We start from the raw sequence: 17,883 nt of genomic DNA on the forward strand, positions 1-17,883 counted from the left end.
TTTAATAATTTTTTTATAATACAAAAGCAACAATAATTAATTTCAGTTAGGTTTATTCATCAAACTGATGAAACCGATCAACCCGATCAACTCGACCCAAGTTGGTTGGTTTTCTAGTATTTTAGGTCGGATTTGGCTCAAAATTTTCCCAATTCAACCAAGTTGGATCAATTTCACTTTGGCCATTTGTAAACCAACCAAAATCGAACGACCTAACCATGGATATATATATTAATATTTTATAATTTAAATTTTTAATATGGAAAAGTGGGAAATTTCCCATATTTCTTATTATAAAATATTTTATATCATAAATCTAATTTTTAGATTTATTTTTTAATAATTGTACTATAATTTTTAAAATTTAATTTAATTTTAAGTTTAAATCTTTTGAACCAATTGACCAAACCAAAATACAACTTGAGTGGGTCGATTTTCATAAAAGGTCGGCCGATTTCAACTAACAAACTCCCCAACCTAACCAGGTCAATTTGTTTGGCCAAATAACCTATGACTGAATCGAACCAACTCATGAATACTCATAATTTTAGCTAAACTAGTAGTCTCATTTTAGATAAATAACAATAGTTTAATCTCCAATAATTATTGAAAATCTATAGCAAAAATACACAATTATGAAAATATATTGATAATTACAAAAATACAATAAGTACTAAAAATATATTAACTTAGTCAATAAATAGTATAATCTCAAATAATAGTTTAATATTTAATAAATATTAATAAATAAGTTATAACAAAAATACAATAAATTAAATTTAAAAATTTAACTAATAATAGTTTAATCTCCAATAATTATTGAAAGTTTTCTACTATAAGTATCAATTCACAAAAACAATAAATAATTATTGGAATACAATAAGTATCAATTTTAGTATATATAATTATATAATAAATACAGATTAAGAGTTTTAAATTATTATTAATAAATATTGATTTTTAAAATTTATTTTCTCAAATTATTACTTGATATAAGGGAAATAAGTTACTTACAATATTATGTAAAAATATTAAATTATTATTAATTTCAATATTATGTTATAATTGTTTTTTTACTTTTAAGAAATTTTTTAAATTTATTACATAATTTCTTTATTTTAACTATTCAAAATCTAGTTATGTTAAGTATGTTGTTATTTAAAATACCCAATTATTTAAATACTTAAATAATATGTAAAATATTTAAGTTTTAAAATATTAGTTATTTATGGAATTTAATTATCCATAAAATCATAATTTATACTACTATTACATAATTTAATTATTAATTTTGTAATATATTAAATTATTATTATTTTCAATATTATCTTATAATTATTTTTCTGCTTTAAAGATTTTTTTTTAAAATTTATTACATAATTTTGTTATTTTAACTATTTAAAATCTAGTTATGATAAATATATAGTTTTTAAATATTTAAATAATCTATAAAATATTTAAATTTTTTTTATTTGAGTTTTATTTATTTAAATCTATTACATATTATTCAAAGTTTGAAAAACATTTAAATCTATGATCCAGAAAAACATAATTTAAATTGTTAGTACATAATTTCGTGATATATTTTGTAAAAATATAAAATTATTTATTAGATAATTTTGTTATTTAACTATTTAAAATATAGCTATGATAAATATTTAGTTATTTAAATAATATATAAAATATTTAAAATTTTTTATTATTTGAATTTTATTTATTTAAAGCTATTATATATCATTAAATATTTGAAAAGCAATTAAGTTGATAATCTGGAAAAACATCATTTAAATTGCCAGTACATAATTTCGTGATATATTATGTAAAAATATAAAATTATTTTTTTGTATTTTTAATTAATATTTTAAAGTTATTATATTATAATTTTGTTAGAGTATTTAAATAATTCTTAAATTTTTTAATCCCAACTTTCTTTAGATAGATTAGATAAAAAAGTAGGGGAGAGGATAAATAAAAATTAGAGATAATTTAGGAGAGAAACTCTCTACTAAATTAGAGATAATTGTGGAGATAAACAAGAATTAGAGATAATTTAGAAGATAAATAGGAATTAGATACAATTCTGGAGAAAGTGGGGAGGTAGTTTAGGATAAAATTTAAGAGAAGAGATTATTTAGGTTATTGGGAAAGTGCATCTCATTGGTTGTTTTTAAAATGACATGGAATTAAAAAACAAAAAATTAAAAAAAAATGAGAAAATTTATTGACTGCTTTGTTTTAATATAAATATAGATCTGTTGGACTTCAAATCCTAAAGAAAAGGAAGGTCATAGGGATTATGACCTTCCTTCCATGGGTGAAATACGTGGGAGAGCAATCCATGGATGACCATAAATTGATTGGTGAATGCCTTGTGTGGTGGTTAATCCTAGGGCTGTTCATAACAAGACACAAACTAACCAACCCGGTCCAATCCAACCTGAGTTGGCCGGCTTTTCTTCAACATCAGTCGGTTTTGGGTTATAAAAAAACATAAACCGATGGTTTGGTTTGGTTTTGATTTTCATGTGAAAAGCAAAACCGAACTGACCCGAATCGACTTAGATATATATTATATATAATATATTTCAGATATATATTTGTGTATATATATATATCAACTTTATTTCGAAAAGATACATATTATATATAAAATTTTTGATACATAAACTTTCAGCTTTAATCCATCAAATTATTTTTAATTTCCAGGCATCCAACATTCGCTTCTTAGACTTGAATCCTTTACCGTTCACACCGAGAGAATCATTCACAAAACCGATCCAAACTAACTCAAACCGATCAGGTCAATTTTACTTAGTACTGGGTCGGTTTTGGTTTCATTTCTAGGTAAACCGACCATGTCAGGTCAGTTGGAAAAACACCAATAAACCAACCCAACCCAACCCATGAACAGCCCTACTTAATCTATATCTATATATTAAAATACAATTGTCAAGCTAGCACTTTCTTGGTTTATGATTTATTCTCAAAGCCACTTATCTTTTTTTTAGTACTTATTAATGAGCCATGGCCATGGGGTCTTCACCCAACCTCCTAAAATTGTAAGCTATGAACTTGGTTAGGAACATTGACACTCGCAATTCAAAGGGGCAATACTTTTAGGTTGTGTTTAGTTTGAAAGCCCTCTATTTCACTATCTTTTTCTTCCAAACCAAAGACAGTCTAAGAATATTGCCCATTGTTCCTAACCAAACACACCTTATCTTTCCCTTTCTTTTCCTATCTTTCAAACCAATTCCTTCCTTTCCCTACTTTTTATTTCAAACTAAACACAACCTTTGATTGAAAAGTTGAACATGGGCATCTCTAAGAAAGGCATTGAAATCGCCACATGTCTTAAATACCTTCATTTAATTTTCCAAGGATTTAAAAGCTGATAATATTTTTTTTGGTAAGAAAAAAAGCGATAATATCGAGATATTTTGAACCTTGGTTAGCAACTATGATATACAAATGTTTATTGCAACTAACGATGATTGTTTCCCCTAGAGTTGATTTGACGGTTTGGGGTGTTCCATCTCCAACTAATAATCCAAAGGGGGGGTACCTACCTCATTTGGGTCACCCTTTTATTGGTAGGACCTCCATAAAAAAGTCTATTGTCTACATTCAATTTCCTCAATTATTTCTTTTCACCACCCTTTTCAGTACAGCTTTGGTTGTACAATACAGCTTGTTTGGTTGGACCAAAATGAAGTTTACATCCAGAAAAATAGTGAAGTATAGTACCATTAGGTACAAGTCTAACCTATGAATAGTGGACTTACTAAAAAACAAAGAATCGTGTAGAGTAGATGGGTTTTATCATAGATGAACTCATTGCAGTCAAGGTTAAAAATATCAGAAACGTAATGTGTATTGGAAAGACAATTTTAAGAGATGCATCAAGATACACTTAGTCGCATAGATACAGACGAAAAATGAAGATACATATGAATATACTAAGAAATTCATATAAATCCTAAAAACTTATGTTAATTACAATAAATATGAGTTTTATATCACTATAAATAAGCTATTTAAACATAAAAACTCATATTTCAATGATTTATACAAAGTGTGAAATATTGAGACATAATTGGAAATTGTTGAAAAAATGATGAAAGAATTAAAATGTTTGTGTATGCATACATTACCATAGTATTTAAAGAATCAATATAATTTCTATTATTTATCATTTTTTAGAAAATATGACTGATTGGCCTATTGGACTAGTTGAACCATGACTAGATTTAGTTAAAATTTTTCCAAAATTGCTGACCCGACTAGTCAAACTCGAAAACTAGTGAATCAATCATGGTTTTAGAAAAATAACCGATTTTTTAAATTGTTTTAGCACATTAATGCAAACTTCTAAAGGCCATAACTTTTTGCTCAGATGTCCTATTGCGGTGACCTTTATTTTTATTTTGGGTAACTTTTTGAGATACGTGCCTCATAAAAAATTAAAATAAAAATAAAATATATATGTTATAAAAGAATACAATTATATATATAATATTACATCATCACAATTTGACCTCAATTGAATCTCTCCTTTTCTAGGTTGATGTCTAGCCCGGTTCTTTAAACATTGATATTTATTATATATATTTTAATGATGAATTTTATTTTTTATTGGTAGTCATCCACTAACAGAAAAACTTAATTAAGAATTAAAATACAAATTTATATGATAAACATTGTGGTATAACGTAGTGGTGGACTTGTATTTGTTAGAATCAAATGACTAGGGTTCAAATCCCTTTATCCCCTATTTGTGATTTTTAATAGGCAAGTTAGTGGCATGTCAAATTCAAATTCGAATTTGAATATTGCCTTAAATGCACTATTCAATTTGATTTTAATAACGCGTTATTAAATGTGATAATTAATTAAGAGTCATTAAATTTGAATTTGAAAAGTTAAACCTCAGTTGTAGCTACTACATGCTTGTTCAAGTGGCATGAATTTATTCCAAAGGCCCAAAGGAGTGTAATGGCATTCTCTTATTTATAATCACCTTTATGTTTCTTTTCTTCTAGTTGGTCCCACCACCAACCTCCATCGATCATTGGCTTAGGGATTAATGGATCCATTGTCATCCAAATTTATCTTGCCATTTGTTAATGTTTAAAAATATGATTCATATTAGGGGTGAGTATGGGTGGTTCAGTTTGGTTTCATGGCAAAACCTAGAACCTACCCTGTGAAGGATGGTTCCAGGTCAGTTCTAGCCTGGTGGTTTCATGGTTAATTCCAATGTCTATCTGTGGAACCTTTTTCTTTCTTCACTCCCCTCCTTAAAAAGAAAAAGGAAGCATATTCTTTAAAAAATTGATTTTCGATAAATATGATATATAGTTTGAAATGTGTATTATTTTTATTGATTAAATTAAGTAACTTGATATGTAGATTATCATTATGTGGTTCAAAACTTAATGAAAACAAATGATCAAATAAGTTAAATAACTCAATGGCCAAATGAGACATTGGCCTTTGTAACCATGAATGCTTGGATTCAAATCTTTACAATCCAAAAGTACTTTTAGGGTTTATTTCAAGACAAGTTCAGTACTAAGGCAGGTTCCACCAAGGCCAACCAAGGTCAATTCATTGGCTTGGTTTGGGTAGGGTAACCCCTAGACCTTGGAACTGGCCTAGATAGATATTGATTTCAAGAATTTAGAATCAGATCCTGCCTTATAACAGATTGGATATAATCAATTCAAAGCCAATTAGAAGTGAATTCCATTCAATTCCAGATAAAACCTACCTATTTGCTCACCCCTAACTCATATCTTCTACTTCCCCATAAAAAAGACATTCCTCTTGCGCTTTCAATCCCGAACTTTTTGAAAACTTTGAATGACAACAAAAAACCTTTCCCTATGTTGTAAGGATTTGGATAGAAATAAATTACCGGATAGAACATATCCAAGGCAAGGACCAAGGTCGGCTCAGGCTCGTTTGGCAAAACAGCCCAAATGAACTTAGATTAAAAATCAGAAATTCTAAGAAGTAAGACCAACTCCTGGCTCAGGAGTGAGGAGCCGGAAAATTGGGCTCAGGCTTGGTTCAATAAGCGAGCGGTGAGCCGGTGATCAATCAATGTTGATGAACGAGTCAAGTCAGCTCAAGCTAATTTGCAGATGTACTCCCAAGTGCTCTCTCGGCCACACATCCTCCTAATTTATCCATTGTAAAAATAAAGCTTTTAAAAGCGACATGTGGATCAATTTATTTATTTCTTGTTTCTGGGGTTAATTTCGGCCCATACAATTTGCTATAGTCTATAGTCTATACACCTCGCATATCCCAGTGGAAAAGACAAAAGATGCTCTCTCTCTCTCTCTCTCTCTCTCTCGCTTTACAATAATACAATAAAAGAAAAATAAATAATAAACTATATTCTTCTACATTAATAGAGTCACTAAAAAGTCTGAAGACATCACCGCTTTATCAGGACAAGAGGCAACTACTAACTGGTCTAGGGTCCCAAATCATCAACCCTTTTTTCAATCCTTTTTTTTTTATATTTAATAAATGATCCATGTATTTATAAAACATAAGCAAGAAAGTCCGAGTCTTGAGATTATTAATAGACCTGGTTCCTCCTCCTATGGCTGTATGTCGCCAAACTCCTCCTTCCTGCCCATTGTAAGGAAAACTGTTCCTTCGTATGCTTGTGACTGAATTCATGGCTATCGAGCTCATACAGCCACCCGTCAGAGCTTGTCATGTAGTACCTACAACACACAAGATGAGAAAGATGATAAAAACTAGCAGAGCAACCCCAGCCACCCATTTAAAGCTCAAGAAGAGCTTAGGATTAGGTGAGCAGGCTTCTGGGCTTAGACCCACTTACAACATTAGAGCTGCAGAACGGGGTTCTGGTTTGGTTGGGGAACAAGAAGTAGAGGTATCAGAAGAGTCCAAGGCAATCCCCCAGATCAAAGCAGCTCTTAATCAGGTTTTACAAGGTATATTCACCTGACCTGTGTATCAAATTTTAGTTCCTTCGCTCTCTTCAATTTGAAAAATTATTAGCTTATGTGGGTAATGCGAGTGGAAGTTGAGTTGAAATGGAATGAATAAACATGTATAAAGGCATCAACAGAGGCATTTTTGGAGTCCCATCGGCAAAGAAGTCTGAAATTTTAGGTCTGGTGGAGCTGCTGGAGGCCCAGAATCCAACTCCTGATCCTACCCAAGATCTAAACAAGGTAAGAGTAGTTGGTCTTTTACTCTGTATTTGCTTTATGCAACTGAAATTGGATGGTTGGTTACTTCTATTTTCTGATAATTGCAAGGTGGGTGGATGCTGGAAACTCATCTACAGCACAATTTCGATTCTGGGTGCGAAAAGGACCAAACTAGGATTACGAGATTTCATTACTTTGGGAGATTTTTTCCAGAATATTTACGTTGCTGAGGTACTATATCCCAGTTTCAGCTCAAATTGCACAGTGAAGATGAAAAAATTAGCTTTTTCGATAGTGTTTCCTTTTTCTTTTTCTTCAGAGAGAGAGAGAGAGAGAGAGAGAGAGAGAGTCTTCGTCTTTAATTGATTATTTTCAAGATACATGTGATGGAAAAATGCAGGGTAAAGCAGTTAATGTGATAAAGTTCAACGCAAGAGGATTGAGTTTGTTGAATGGAGAGTTGATCATTCAAGCCTCCTTCAAGATTACATCCAAATCAGTTGACAACTCTATTACTCCTTGCCAAGAGAGTTACTTTTGTTTTACAGATTCTGCAAATTCTTTTGGCTTGTAAGTCCCTAACATCCTGTCATCTTTCCTTCTTGTTGCAGAGAGTTGATATAGAGTACGGAAGTTCAACCATTACACCTGATCAGGTATGGTGGGCTTTTCAAAAGACTGTCATTCAATGGTTTATTTTCTGGAAAGAAACTAAAATATTACCTGTAAGGAGCACTTCCACTCTTGAACTAACTGTTGCTAACTAAGATTGTTATGTGTGAGACAATAGTTGATGAATGTGTTCCAGAAGAACTATGATCTTCTGCTTGGTATCTTCAATCCAGAGGGTTGGCTGGAGATCACGTATCCTTTTTCTTTTACTTACAGTTCAGTCAAATTTGTATCGTTTTATTGCAGAAATCAACACTCAAATGGGAACTACTAATTGTTTTTCTTTAGACTCGAGTTATATCCAGATATGTTGACGAGTCCATGCGCATTGGAAGAGATGATAAAGGCAATATCTTCTTACTGGAAAGATCAAAGCAGGAAAATTCCTAAATAGTTTTGTTGAGAGAAATCATTATCCCCATTTTTTTCAACCAACATACATTCCATGTATTCATGCCAATTGCTTATAAATGAAAAGTAATTTACACAGGGCATCTATTGCTTTTTTTCCTAAAAATTTTTAAACAATTCTGTCAATTCAGAATCAAGGGAAAGAAGGGAGCTAACAATATTAAATTATTAATTCTTCCCTTGAGACAAACATAGAAGCATTCATGTGACAGGGCAGTTGTATTCCAACAAAATTGGTGACCTCCATTTTCATTTTGCCAAGGTGTGTATCCAAGAGGAAAACTGTCAATGAACTGAATCAGGTTACTGGCTTGCTGCAGAGCTATCATCTGAAACCCCATCTACTCCACTAATTAACCAGTCACAGAATCATGTCAAAATCAGTCAATCATTTGACGAATAATTTATAGCAGGCTCAACATGAGATTTTGACATGATTCTGTGACTGGTTAATTAATGGAGTAGATGGGGTTTTGATCCACATAATTTCTATGGAACCCATCAAATGGTGGTTGCTGGGTGTCAAGCCATGGGCTCCTAAACCGAGCTATTTGCTCATTATGATGCAGCTAATAAGAAATGGGCAGACTGAGAGCCGGGGGTGTGGGGGTGCTCCGGCCTCCTCCAGGGCACGATGGTTAGGAATGGATGGATTTATCAACCTTGTTAGCATCATCACTTCCTTAACAGAGCGTGAATCTCTGCTGAACTCATAGGCTCAACCTTTTCTTGCTTTTTCCTTCAAACCAAACATAACCTTTAAGATGGGAAACCGGATCTGCTCCTCACACCTGGAGCCACAAAAATGAATTGTCAGAAGTGGGATTTGAACCCACGCCTTCTCACGAAGACCAGAACTTGAGTCTGGCGCCTTAGACCACTCGGCCATCCTGACAACTAAGAGAATGCTCATAGTAAAAGATTTTATTGACAGCGAAACATTCACCAAGTAATTCAATAATTAACACATTCATGTACAAGCAATTCCAAAACAAGATAGAGGAAAGCATAAGAAAGAATTCTGTGCAGTCGAAAAACTTGTGCAGATGAATGATATTGTTGCATCTCCAATATCCTTACCCTGTACAGTACAGGAGAACTAAGGTTAAAGTAGGAGGGGGTGTATTAATAAACCTTTCTCTTTTTTTTTTTTGGTTTTTTTTTTCAAAGGCTCAGGTTGGAACGACTACAAATACATAGAGTACAAAGCCTTATATTTTGAATTATTTTGTATGTATTTACATCGGACATGTACTTGTACTCTTTCCTAACTGAACTAAAGGGTTTAACCTTGATGCCAAAAAGATATGAAACAGGAAATGCTTAAAACTCAGGAGGGTGATTCATGATTGATCAAGCCTTTCTGGTACCTTGTCTTTCCGACATCATAGAATTTTTCTTTTCAAAATTTCAAAAGGCCACTTTTATTCTATTTAATTATTAAAAAATTTCTAAAAATACATTTGATGAGGGTAGATTTAGCCATCTAGTGGAATTGTGACACATGGCACCTTATGCCAATTAAGTGTGGCCTCTTGACAACTCGCCATAGGCAATTCGCCACAGGCAGCTCGCCATAGGCAGCTCGCCACATGCAGCTCGCCACAGGCAGTTCGCCACAGGCAACTCGCCACAGGCAGCTCGCCATAGGCAGCTCACCATAGGCAACTCGCCATAAGCAGCTTGCCATAGGCAGCTCGCCATAGGCAGCTCGCCACAGGCAGCTCGCCATAAGAAGCTTGCCACAGGCAGCTCGCCACTTGTAGAGTAGCTCGGTACAAGAGTATGACGTATCGCAGGAAGATCTCCTACCTGACAACCTGGCCTAGACACCGACCCGCCAACTGACACGGGCACCGACCTGACGACTTGGCCCAGACACTGACCCACCGACTGACACAGGCGCCGACCTGACAACCTGGCCCAGACACTGACCCACCGACTGACGCAGGCGCCGCCCTGACAACCTAGCCCAAGCGCCGACCTGGCCACCTGACACAAGCGCCAGCCTGACAACCTCGAGGAGTTCACCACCATACCCCGATTCTGACGGGATGTGACGAGTCTTACCGTTTGGAGGCTTTTCACCCACCTAACCCACGAGGACTCCGGTATATAAAGACCTCACCCCCCAAAGGGGAAGGGGGATGGAAAAAATATGGAGGTAATCCCTGCTCTCTAGCTCTCTCGTTTCTCTAATATTATCTTCAAAGCTCTACAATCAGAGTGCTAACTTAAGTGTCGGAGAGCCCTTGCCGGGAAAATACCCCCGGGTCCTCTGATTCAGTTCTTGCAGGTCTCTCAGCTCCCGTCGCCTACAAAGAGGAGGAAAATATGGAGTTTCCGCAGGTCCCTCAGCTCCCGCCGCCTACAAAGAGGAGGAAATGATGGAGTTCTCGCAGGTTCCTCAGCTCTCACTGCCTACAAAGGAAAGAAGACCGCCTCATGCAAAGGGCAGTCGGGTTGTGCTACACCAGGGAACTCCACCATTCTCTAAGTCATAGGCCGCCTAGTAGGGAGTTCGCCACCAGGTATCTCTCCACCAGGGAGTTCTCCACCAGGTAGCTCTCCGCCAGGCAATTCGCCACTAGGGAGCTCGCCACCAGGCAGTTTGCCACCAGGGAGCTCGCCACCAGGCAATTCGCCACCAGGCAGTTTGCCACCAAGCAGTTCGCCTCCAAACAATTTTCCACTAGGCAGTTCGCCACCAGGTAATTCATCACCAAGGCACGTCACCACTAGGTCAAATAACGAGGTACTTAGCCAAAAAAATTTTACATCACAAAACATTGGTACGTGGCCAGAAACGGTTACATCAACATTAAAACAGATGTGTCATTGAACAAAAGATACAATACGAAATCGCAGGGCACTTTGAACCTCCGTTGTAACTAAAATAGGAGATAATAAAATTGAAGAAGAATAATGGCAAACAAAAAGGTGGGGGAAGAGAGAGGTCGTCTTAACTCTTTTTAAGTGCTCCATCTTAAGAGAAACCTCCTAAAAATCAAGTGCTTGGAACAAAGAGTAAGATAAATTGTTAAAATCCTCCCTCTCTTAAAAAAAAAGCTTTAATCTCCAAGAATAAATGCTCCTCCAAATGAATGCCCATCACCCACTAACTTGGCTTTTAAGTGTGAATGTTTTTTTGTAATAGTAGCTTAAAAGCAAACTGCAAACTTATTGTTGGAATTGCACCTTCAATCTCCATCAGAAATCTCTTGATGCAAAGTAAAACATAAGGTCTAAATACTACTAAAATTGTTAGGTTTCATAAAAAAAACATTAGTTAAAAGAATTAAGGGAATAAGAATTAGAATTTTAGACCCCAACAATTTGACAAATGGAATTTTCAATTCATACATGTAAAACTCGCCCTTAATGCAAGACCAGCCTCAAGATGCGATTGTGACTCTTATGGCTGCTTACTAAGTTATTTTTCTTGAGCTTTCACATAAAATAGTGTCAAAACGAGAGCATTCAACCTGAATTTCTCATCCAACACCGAGTTTTGTATGTAGTAGTTCCATAACTAATGATCTTTCTGTTTCATTTCACATTTTCACTGGAGAGTTGGGGAAGACTTTATTAGAGTCAAGAGATTCAGGTCTCTGCACTGAGCTTCTTTTTATTATTATTTTTAAAGGTAAAGTATTGTTAGTAGACATAAGAAGAAGATCATCAGCACCCCTGTACATAGAGGGGCCGTACAGTGGGGTCTACACAGAAGTGTATGCATCAGAACGTTACTATGGCAAAAACAAAGTACAGTGATAAAAAATGGTGTAAGAAGCTCCCTGAATTTCTTGCTTGTTGACAGCCATTAGCATGGCTTTCCTTTTATACAAATGCCTTGTTTTCAAAGAAGTCAGCATTTCTCTCAGACCATGTGCACAAAATAACTGCAAAGGATGATATGTCTAAATATAATCTTACCTCTTTTAAGCCCTTGTATATTTCAGCCTTTAAGAAAGTCTTACTGTGGCTGGGAAAACAACCATTCCACCCAAATGTATTTAAAGCTATATGCTAAACTGCCTTTATGAAGGAACAATGCAGAAAAAAATGATTTTCTTGGTTCAGTTGCAACTTTGGAAAAATGGTGCTAGACAGGGACAATCTGTTAAGAAGAGGAATGGTGCTAGACAGCTACAGCTGTGTCATCTGCATTGATGAACCTGAAACGGTTAACCACCTTTCTCTGCACTGAGCTTCCCCTTCTTTTTTATGGTAATAGCATTGAGCCTTCACAGTAAGTTTCCTTCTCAATTATTGATTTCAATTTTTCATCAGCAATTGAATGTTTGTGAAAAGAACCATCCTACTGAAACAAAAAGAGGTTAAGGAAAGGAAACAGATAAAGATAAATTTCCAGGAAAACTTTCATTTAAAAAATAATTTTCAGTATTGCTAAGCTGATGACAAAAGGAATTCATATTATTAGAAATTAAAAAATGTACCAAACAACTCGGAATGATAAGATAATGGAAAAACAGCCATAACAGGTATTTCCTCACAGTTCAATGCTATAGTGCCTAAACTTGTACTAGAAGCAGCTTAACAGCAGCCACTTCCAAATAGAAAACTGTTATGGGCCCGGGAATAGGATCTCGTCACGGGTCGGTCCACGGGAAAACCCCCTGTTTTCCCTTGTTCCTCCCTCTTCTTGAGGAACCTATCTTAGCGCCTTAATGGTGATTTGCTCAAGAGATCACCAACTCTCCTCTGCTCTCTTTCTTGACTGAAATTTTCAATGCCTTTATTCAATATTCTCAACTCCCTAAATAAGAGATTACAAGAGATAAGAGTCCTACTTTCAGAAAGACCCCTTGCTAATTAGGAAGACTCCCTACTAATCTAACCTACTGAACTGATAAGATAAGATAAGACTCCCTTAATCCATACTACTGAACTGATAAGATAAGAACACTGAATAGATAAGACTCTTACTAATCCCTACTACTGAAAGCAGATAAGGCAAGAATACTGAATAGATAAGATAGGATGAGAATACTAAATTGCTGCTGCTGAGAACACCAAATTACTGTTGTTGCTACTGCACTAAATTACTGTTGCTATTGCCGGTATCCACATCATTACTCCCCTCTTGGACTACGAGCTTGTCCTCAAGCACGAATTCAGGATGGGTGTCTTGAAACACAGTCAAAGGAATCCCGAATAGGTGGAATGATTTTGCCCTCCTGGATCGGGTTCCAATGAAGAGGGTTCATCCTTAGACAGATGCAGTGAGATACCAAGATTTGACCATGCGTAATTGCATTCTTTGCCATGGTCAACTGTAGCCTTAAGGTAATTCTGAGATGTCTTGAACTGTAGAGTACAAAGATTGTGAAGGCCAAGCTGGTGTCACTGAACTGCGTCATTTGGATCCTCGTCTATTGCCTGCTTTAGTGCGTACAGAGCTCGCTCTTCCACTTCCGTCAAATCATTATGTCCCATTTCAAACGTTGTTGCATTTTCATGCTGAGCCTTGTGAACCATGGCAAGTCCTGTCCATGCTATCCGAAGCTCAATTGTTGCAGAGTTCTCTTCTCTGAGCATTGAAGCCATTTCATTCGTAGCCCATGAAAGTTGTTTGGTGGGATCCTGAGACCTTTCTGCATCCTTGATACGATGAAGCACAACAACATATCGAGTTCACATGCAATTAGGCTCCAGTTTTGCTGCCTTTTCCAAGCACTTTCCAGCACTTCTATGATCACCAACCAAATAGTATGCATTAGCAAGATTCACCCAGATATGTGCAGTCCTAGGATCTGATCTGACTGCAGCTAACAAACACTCTTTTGCAACATTTGCAACCGCAACATGAGGCATACAAGCTCCTTCACCAACACTTGCCCTAGCACTTGCAACAACTTGAAGATATGCAATCCCAAGATTTTGCAACACCTCGACGACACCGGATTCCTACTTAATCGGGACATTCTGGGTGTTGCTAACCTACGCTAGGGCAACGACCTGCTACTCGCCCGACGATTCTGCCACGTCTGGTCGAAGGCCGGTTGTGGTTGCAACCCCTTTCGGGTTCCTTTCCTTGCTGGAAAAGTACAACTCCATCAAGCGCCTTAATTCTCGGACGTCGTCCTTGATCTCATGCACCTTCGTGCTGTTTTCCACAATCTTGAGCTCCAATTCATGAACCCTAACCGTCAACTACTCAATGTCACCCATGACACCTTGCTCTGATACCAAGTTGTTATGGGCCCGGGAATAGGACCTCGTCACGGGTCGGTCCACAGGAAAAACCCCATGTTTTCCTTTGTTCCTCCCTTTTCTTGAGGAACCTATCTTGGCGCCTTAATGGTGATTTGTTCAAGAGATCACCAGCTCTCCTCTGCTCTCTTTCTTGACTGAAATTTCCAATGCCTTTATTCAATATTCTCAACTCCTTAAATAGGAGATTACAAGAGATAAGAGTCCTACATTTAGGAAGACTCCCTACTAATCTATCCTACTGAACTAATAAGATAAGATAAGACTCCCTTAATCTATCCTACTGAACTGATAAGATAAGATAAGACTCCCTACTAATCCATACTACTGAACTGATAAGATAAGAACACTGAATAGATAAGACTCCTACTAATCCCTACTACTGAAAGCAAATAAGGCAAGAATATTGAATAGATAAGATAGGATGAGAACACTAAATTGCTGCTGCTGAGAACACTAAATTACTGCTGCTGCTGCTGCACTAAATTACTGTTGCTACTGCCGGTGTCCACATCAAAAACCCTCCCTACACCACCTTTTAACCCAAATGTAATAGACATGCTTTCTGCTAGTAGCTATAAAACAAAAACCGTGCACATTAAAGTATGTCCCATAGAATGGCACCACAGAAACCAAATTTTCTACTTTAAACACCTTTATGTAATCGAATTCAATTACAATTGTGTTTCTTTCTTTGTAAAATGGATGTAAAACTTTTCAGAAACAAATATTTGAGCTATTAATTCTGTCCCTTTTACAAAAAAAAAAAAAGAGGCTTGTTCAAACAGAAAATATATATATATATATATATAGCCCAAAGATTTAAGCAGAAAATTTTCCCCTAATTTTATGCCGAAACAAGCATGGCATGAAAAGATAACTTTTCATCAAGAGAGACCCAACAACAAAGGACAAACATATTTGATCCACAAATATGGATGGATGGATCTTTTGACCAATGGGAATGATTTTTATGAACTCTGTGAGTTCCATTATATATGCACCAGGGATTCAATGCAAGGCTTCAGATAGCATGGAAGTAAGTGGTGGGCAGTTCTTCAAGTTATTGAGTTGGCTAGGGAGAAGATTATGAAGGAAGTTCTTCTACTTTCTGCTGCAGCATCCATTATAGAAAGTTTAATTGGAGCTAAAGCAAATAGGATGGTCTCAGAAAGTTCTATATGATAATGTTTTCAATTGTTAGACAAAAAAAAAAAAAATAATGTTTTCAATCTGTTTAACTATTTTGATAAGTTTTCTGTGATGTAGGTGAACAAATCAAGAAATAATACTGCTCATAATCTAGCATACAGAGCTTGTAAGTATGGTAGGGATATATTTTTTGATTCAGAAGGTGTACATGTAAATACTTTTCTGAAGTAATGAATTAGTAGTTGTTCTTTTGACAAAAGGAAAAAAAGTTAAGTTTTCATCCTGGAAGGAAAAATACAGCTCAAAATTTTCAACCAGAAAAACAAATGGTTCATTTTACACTACAACCTAAATGAAAAGATAATGAACAAGTAATGTTAAGGTTACGAGTAATAAAACATTTCTTGCTTCCTTAGAGTTTCATACAAATTTAAAGAGAGAAATTGGCATCCAGTAGAATAACATGATATCCTCAAACCACAGTGGATGCAAAATTGTTGAAACAGCTAATGCTGAACATTAAGCATGGCCTTTGCTTCAATTTGTTCTTCCAAGAGATTGTCACTCGTGTATTTACTCAACAATTCCATCTTCTTCTTCTCGACAACCATCCTTTCAATCTCTTTTTCATCTGGAAGAGGCACATGAACTACAAACTCCTGCTCTTTCTCGCTCTCTTTCTCCTTTGCCCTTCTTTCCTCCTCCACAATATCCTCTTCTTCCTCAAATAGTACTGTAGCAGCACTTGCAACTTCCCCGCTCTTGACAGCCATCTTTGCCTCCTGCTTAATCTTTTCCATTAGCAACCATTCATTAAGTGCAGCCTCTCTCACCTTCTTTTCTGCAGGAGCCTCAGCCTTTTCAAGAACCCCATCCTCATCATCCCGGTAACCATAATAGCTGGCGTCTATCCTTTTGAAGATTTCATACCTAGACCTCCTCTTCTTCAGCTCAGGTGGTTTCTCAAACAGTTCTCTAACACCAGGCAATTTCTTGGCTGCACCAAAATATCGATACCCAGGACCTCTGCCACCAGGATTGGGAACATCAACAATATTTCCTTCCAAATCAGTCATCTTAGCAGCATGTTTGGTGTAATTCGGGCCACCTAGCTCTACAATTCTGCGTTCCCAATGCCATTTCTCCCTAATGAGTTTGTTTATTTCATCGTTGAGGTCACGAAGCCGGTGCTCACCCAGGCCCTCATTTTGGATATCAGCAACCTTCCGACCAATCTCTCGCATTATCTGTTGTCTCCATTTGTCAGCTTCAGCCAGATCACGGCATTCGGAAGCTAGAAACGGTCGGCGTTCTTTAGGTTTCTTTTTCTCTTCATTCTTCAACGTGATAAATCTGTTTAGCATAGACTGAGCTTTCTCCTCGTTTCGAGCCATCTTTCAATATTTCAGCCCTAGTAGTACAAACAACCGAGATTTTAGTAAGAAAAAATCTGCAGAATAAAGTCTTGAAAACCTAATTTTGTTCAAAGCTATAGTGGACTATCTAATTTAGCCTCTTGAGCCTAAACTTTAAATAAACGCCTGCAGAATTAATCTGAAGATGCATTTTTTTTCTCTGCAAATCAATAACAATTCAAGCTCGTGCCAAAACATTGAAGCAAGAAAAGGATAACAAATCCGCAGAGGTGGGAATAAAAAGGCTTTTGGTCTAATTTGGTACTGGAGGTTTCACAAGTTTGGTCATGTAACAGAAAAAAAAAAAAAAAACCTAGTAATGAATCAAGCAAAATCTGAAGTTCCGCTTTTAGGAAGCGAAAAACCAAAGCAAAAAAGAATGATTGGACAGAAACTCTAGACTCACCTTCGAACGGTAGCCGCTAAAGCAGTTATTCACTCGCCGATTAGAGAGAAAGAGACAATGCCCGAGAGAGAGAGAGAGAGAGAGAGAGAGAGAGGGAGGGGGACGCAAAAGCGCGCTTTGGTGTGTGCTTTCGTTTTTCCACTTTCCTGTAAAAATGGAGCGGACAACTGGGCAATTTCCAAACAGTGTTTCCAGCATCGCAGACTCAATTGAAGCCAACGGTTCGGGTTCAACAAAAATAAGAGCCGACCCGATAAGAAATATCAAGCACCCGAAATTGAATAAATCTCCTATCGGGTCTGTAGTTCTTTTTTTCATTGGGTGGAGATGGAAAAGGAAAGAAATTAAGATTGGCTTTGTATTGGATTTGAACCTAAAAACTTAAGTC

General features: G+C 36.1%; 2 protein-coding genes and 1 non-coding gene across 4 annotated transcripts; 1 reads left to right on the forward strand and 2 right to left on the reverse strand.

Annotated features, from left to right (window-relative positions):
* Window positions 1–6,443: 6,443 nt before the first annotated feature.
* LOC148851606 (Plastid-lipid associated protein PAP / fibrillin family protein) lies at window positions 6,444–8,368 on the forward strand. 2 transcript variants are annotated; one of them, XM_088946299.1, is made up of 7 exons: window positions 6,444–6,980; window positions 7,108–7,223; window positions 7,311–7,433; window positions 7,603–7,701; window positions 7,814–7,858; window positions 7,993–8,066; window positions 8,180–8,368. In XM_088946299.1, exons 1-7 carry the CDS (start codon window positions 6,680–6,682, stop codon window positions 8,262–8,264), a joined length of 843 nt encoding a protein of 280 aa, XP_088802425.1. In that variant the 5' UTR covers window positions 6,444–6,679; the 3' UTR covers window positions 8,265–8,368. The 2 variants fall into 2 exon arrangements, with proteins under 2 accessions (XP_088802425.1, XP_088802426.1); XM_088946300.1 differs by lacking the exon at window positions 7,603–7,701.
* Window positions 8,369–9,096: 728 nt separating this feature from the next.
* Window positions 9,097–9,180, reverse strand: TRNAL-CAA (transfer RNA leucine (anticodon CAA)). The gene has a single exon. It is a non-coding gene; the product is annotated as a tRNA-Leu (tRNA).
* Window positions 9,181–16,051: 6,871 nt separating this feature from the next.
* On the reverse strand, window positions 16,052–17,679 carry LOC148851608 (pre-mRNA-splicing factor ISY1-like protein). Its single transcript, XM_088945534.1, has 2 exons — window positions 17,496–17,679; window positions 16,052–17,085 (listed from the first exon to the last, which is right to left on the reverse strand). Exon 2 carries the CDS (start codon window positions 17,066–17,068, stop codon window positions 16,181–16,183), a length of 888 nt encoding a protein of 295 aa, XP_088801660.1. The 5' UTR covers window positions 17,069–17,085; window positions 17,496–17,679; the 3' UTR covers window positions 16,052–16,180.
* Between the last annotated feature and the right edge of the window lie 204 nt (window positions 17,680–17,883).

This window comes from Nelumbo lutea, chromosome 5, assembly GCF_056320005.1.
Source record: "Nelumbo lutea isolate HS-2025 chromosome 5, American lotus-T2T, whole genome shotgun sequence".
In the NCBI taxonomy this organism is placed as follows: Eukaryota; Viridiplantae; Streptophyta; class Magnoliopsida; order Proteales; family Nelumbonaceae; genus Nelumbo; species Nelumbo lutea.

Excerpts from the sequence above, each read along its gene's own strand:
- LOC148851608 (XM_088945534.1), bottom strand. The coding sequence starts at position 17,068 with ATGGCTCGAAACGAGGAGAAAGCTCAGTCTATGCTAAACAGATTTATC.
- LOC148851606 (XM_088946299.1), top strand. The coding sequence starts at position 6,680 with ATGCTTGTGACTGAATTCATGGCTATCGAGCTCATACAGCCACCCGTC. Across the intron at positions 6,981-7,107 it reads TCTTAATCAGGTTTTACAAG|GCATCAACAGAGGCATTTTT; the intron begins GTATATTCACCT and ends ACATGTATAAAG. Across the intron at positions 7,859-7,992 it reads CAACCATTACACCTGATCAG|TTGATGAATGTGTTCCAGAA; the intron begins GTATGGTGGGCT and ends GTGAGACAATAG.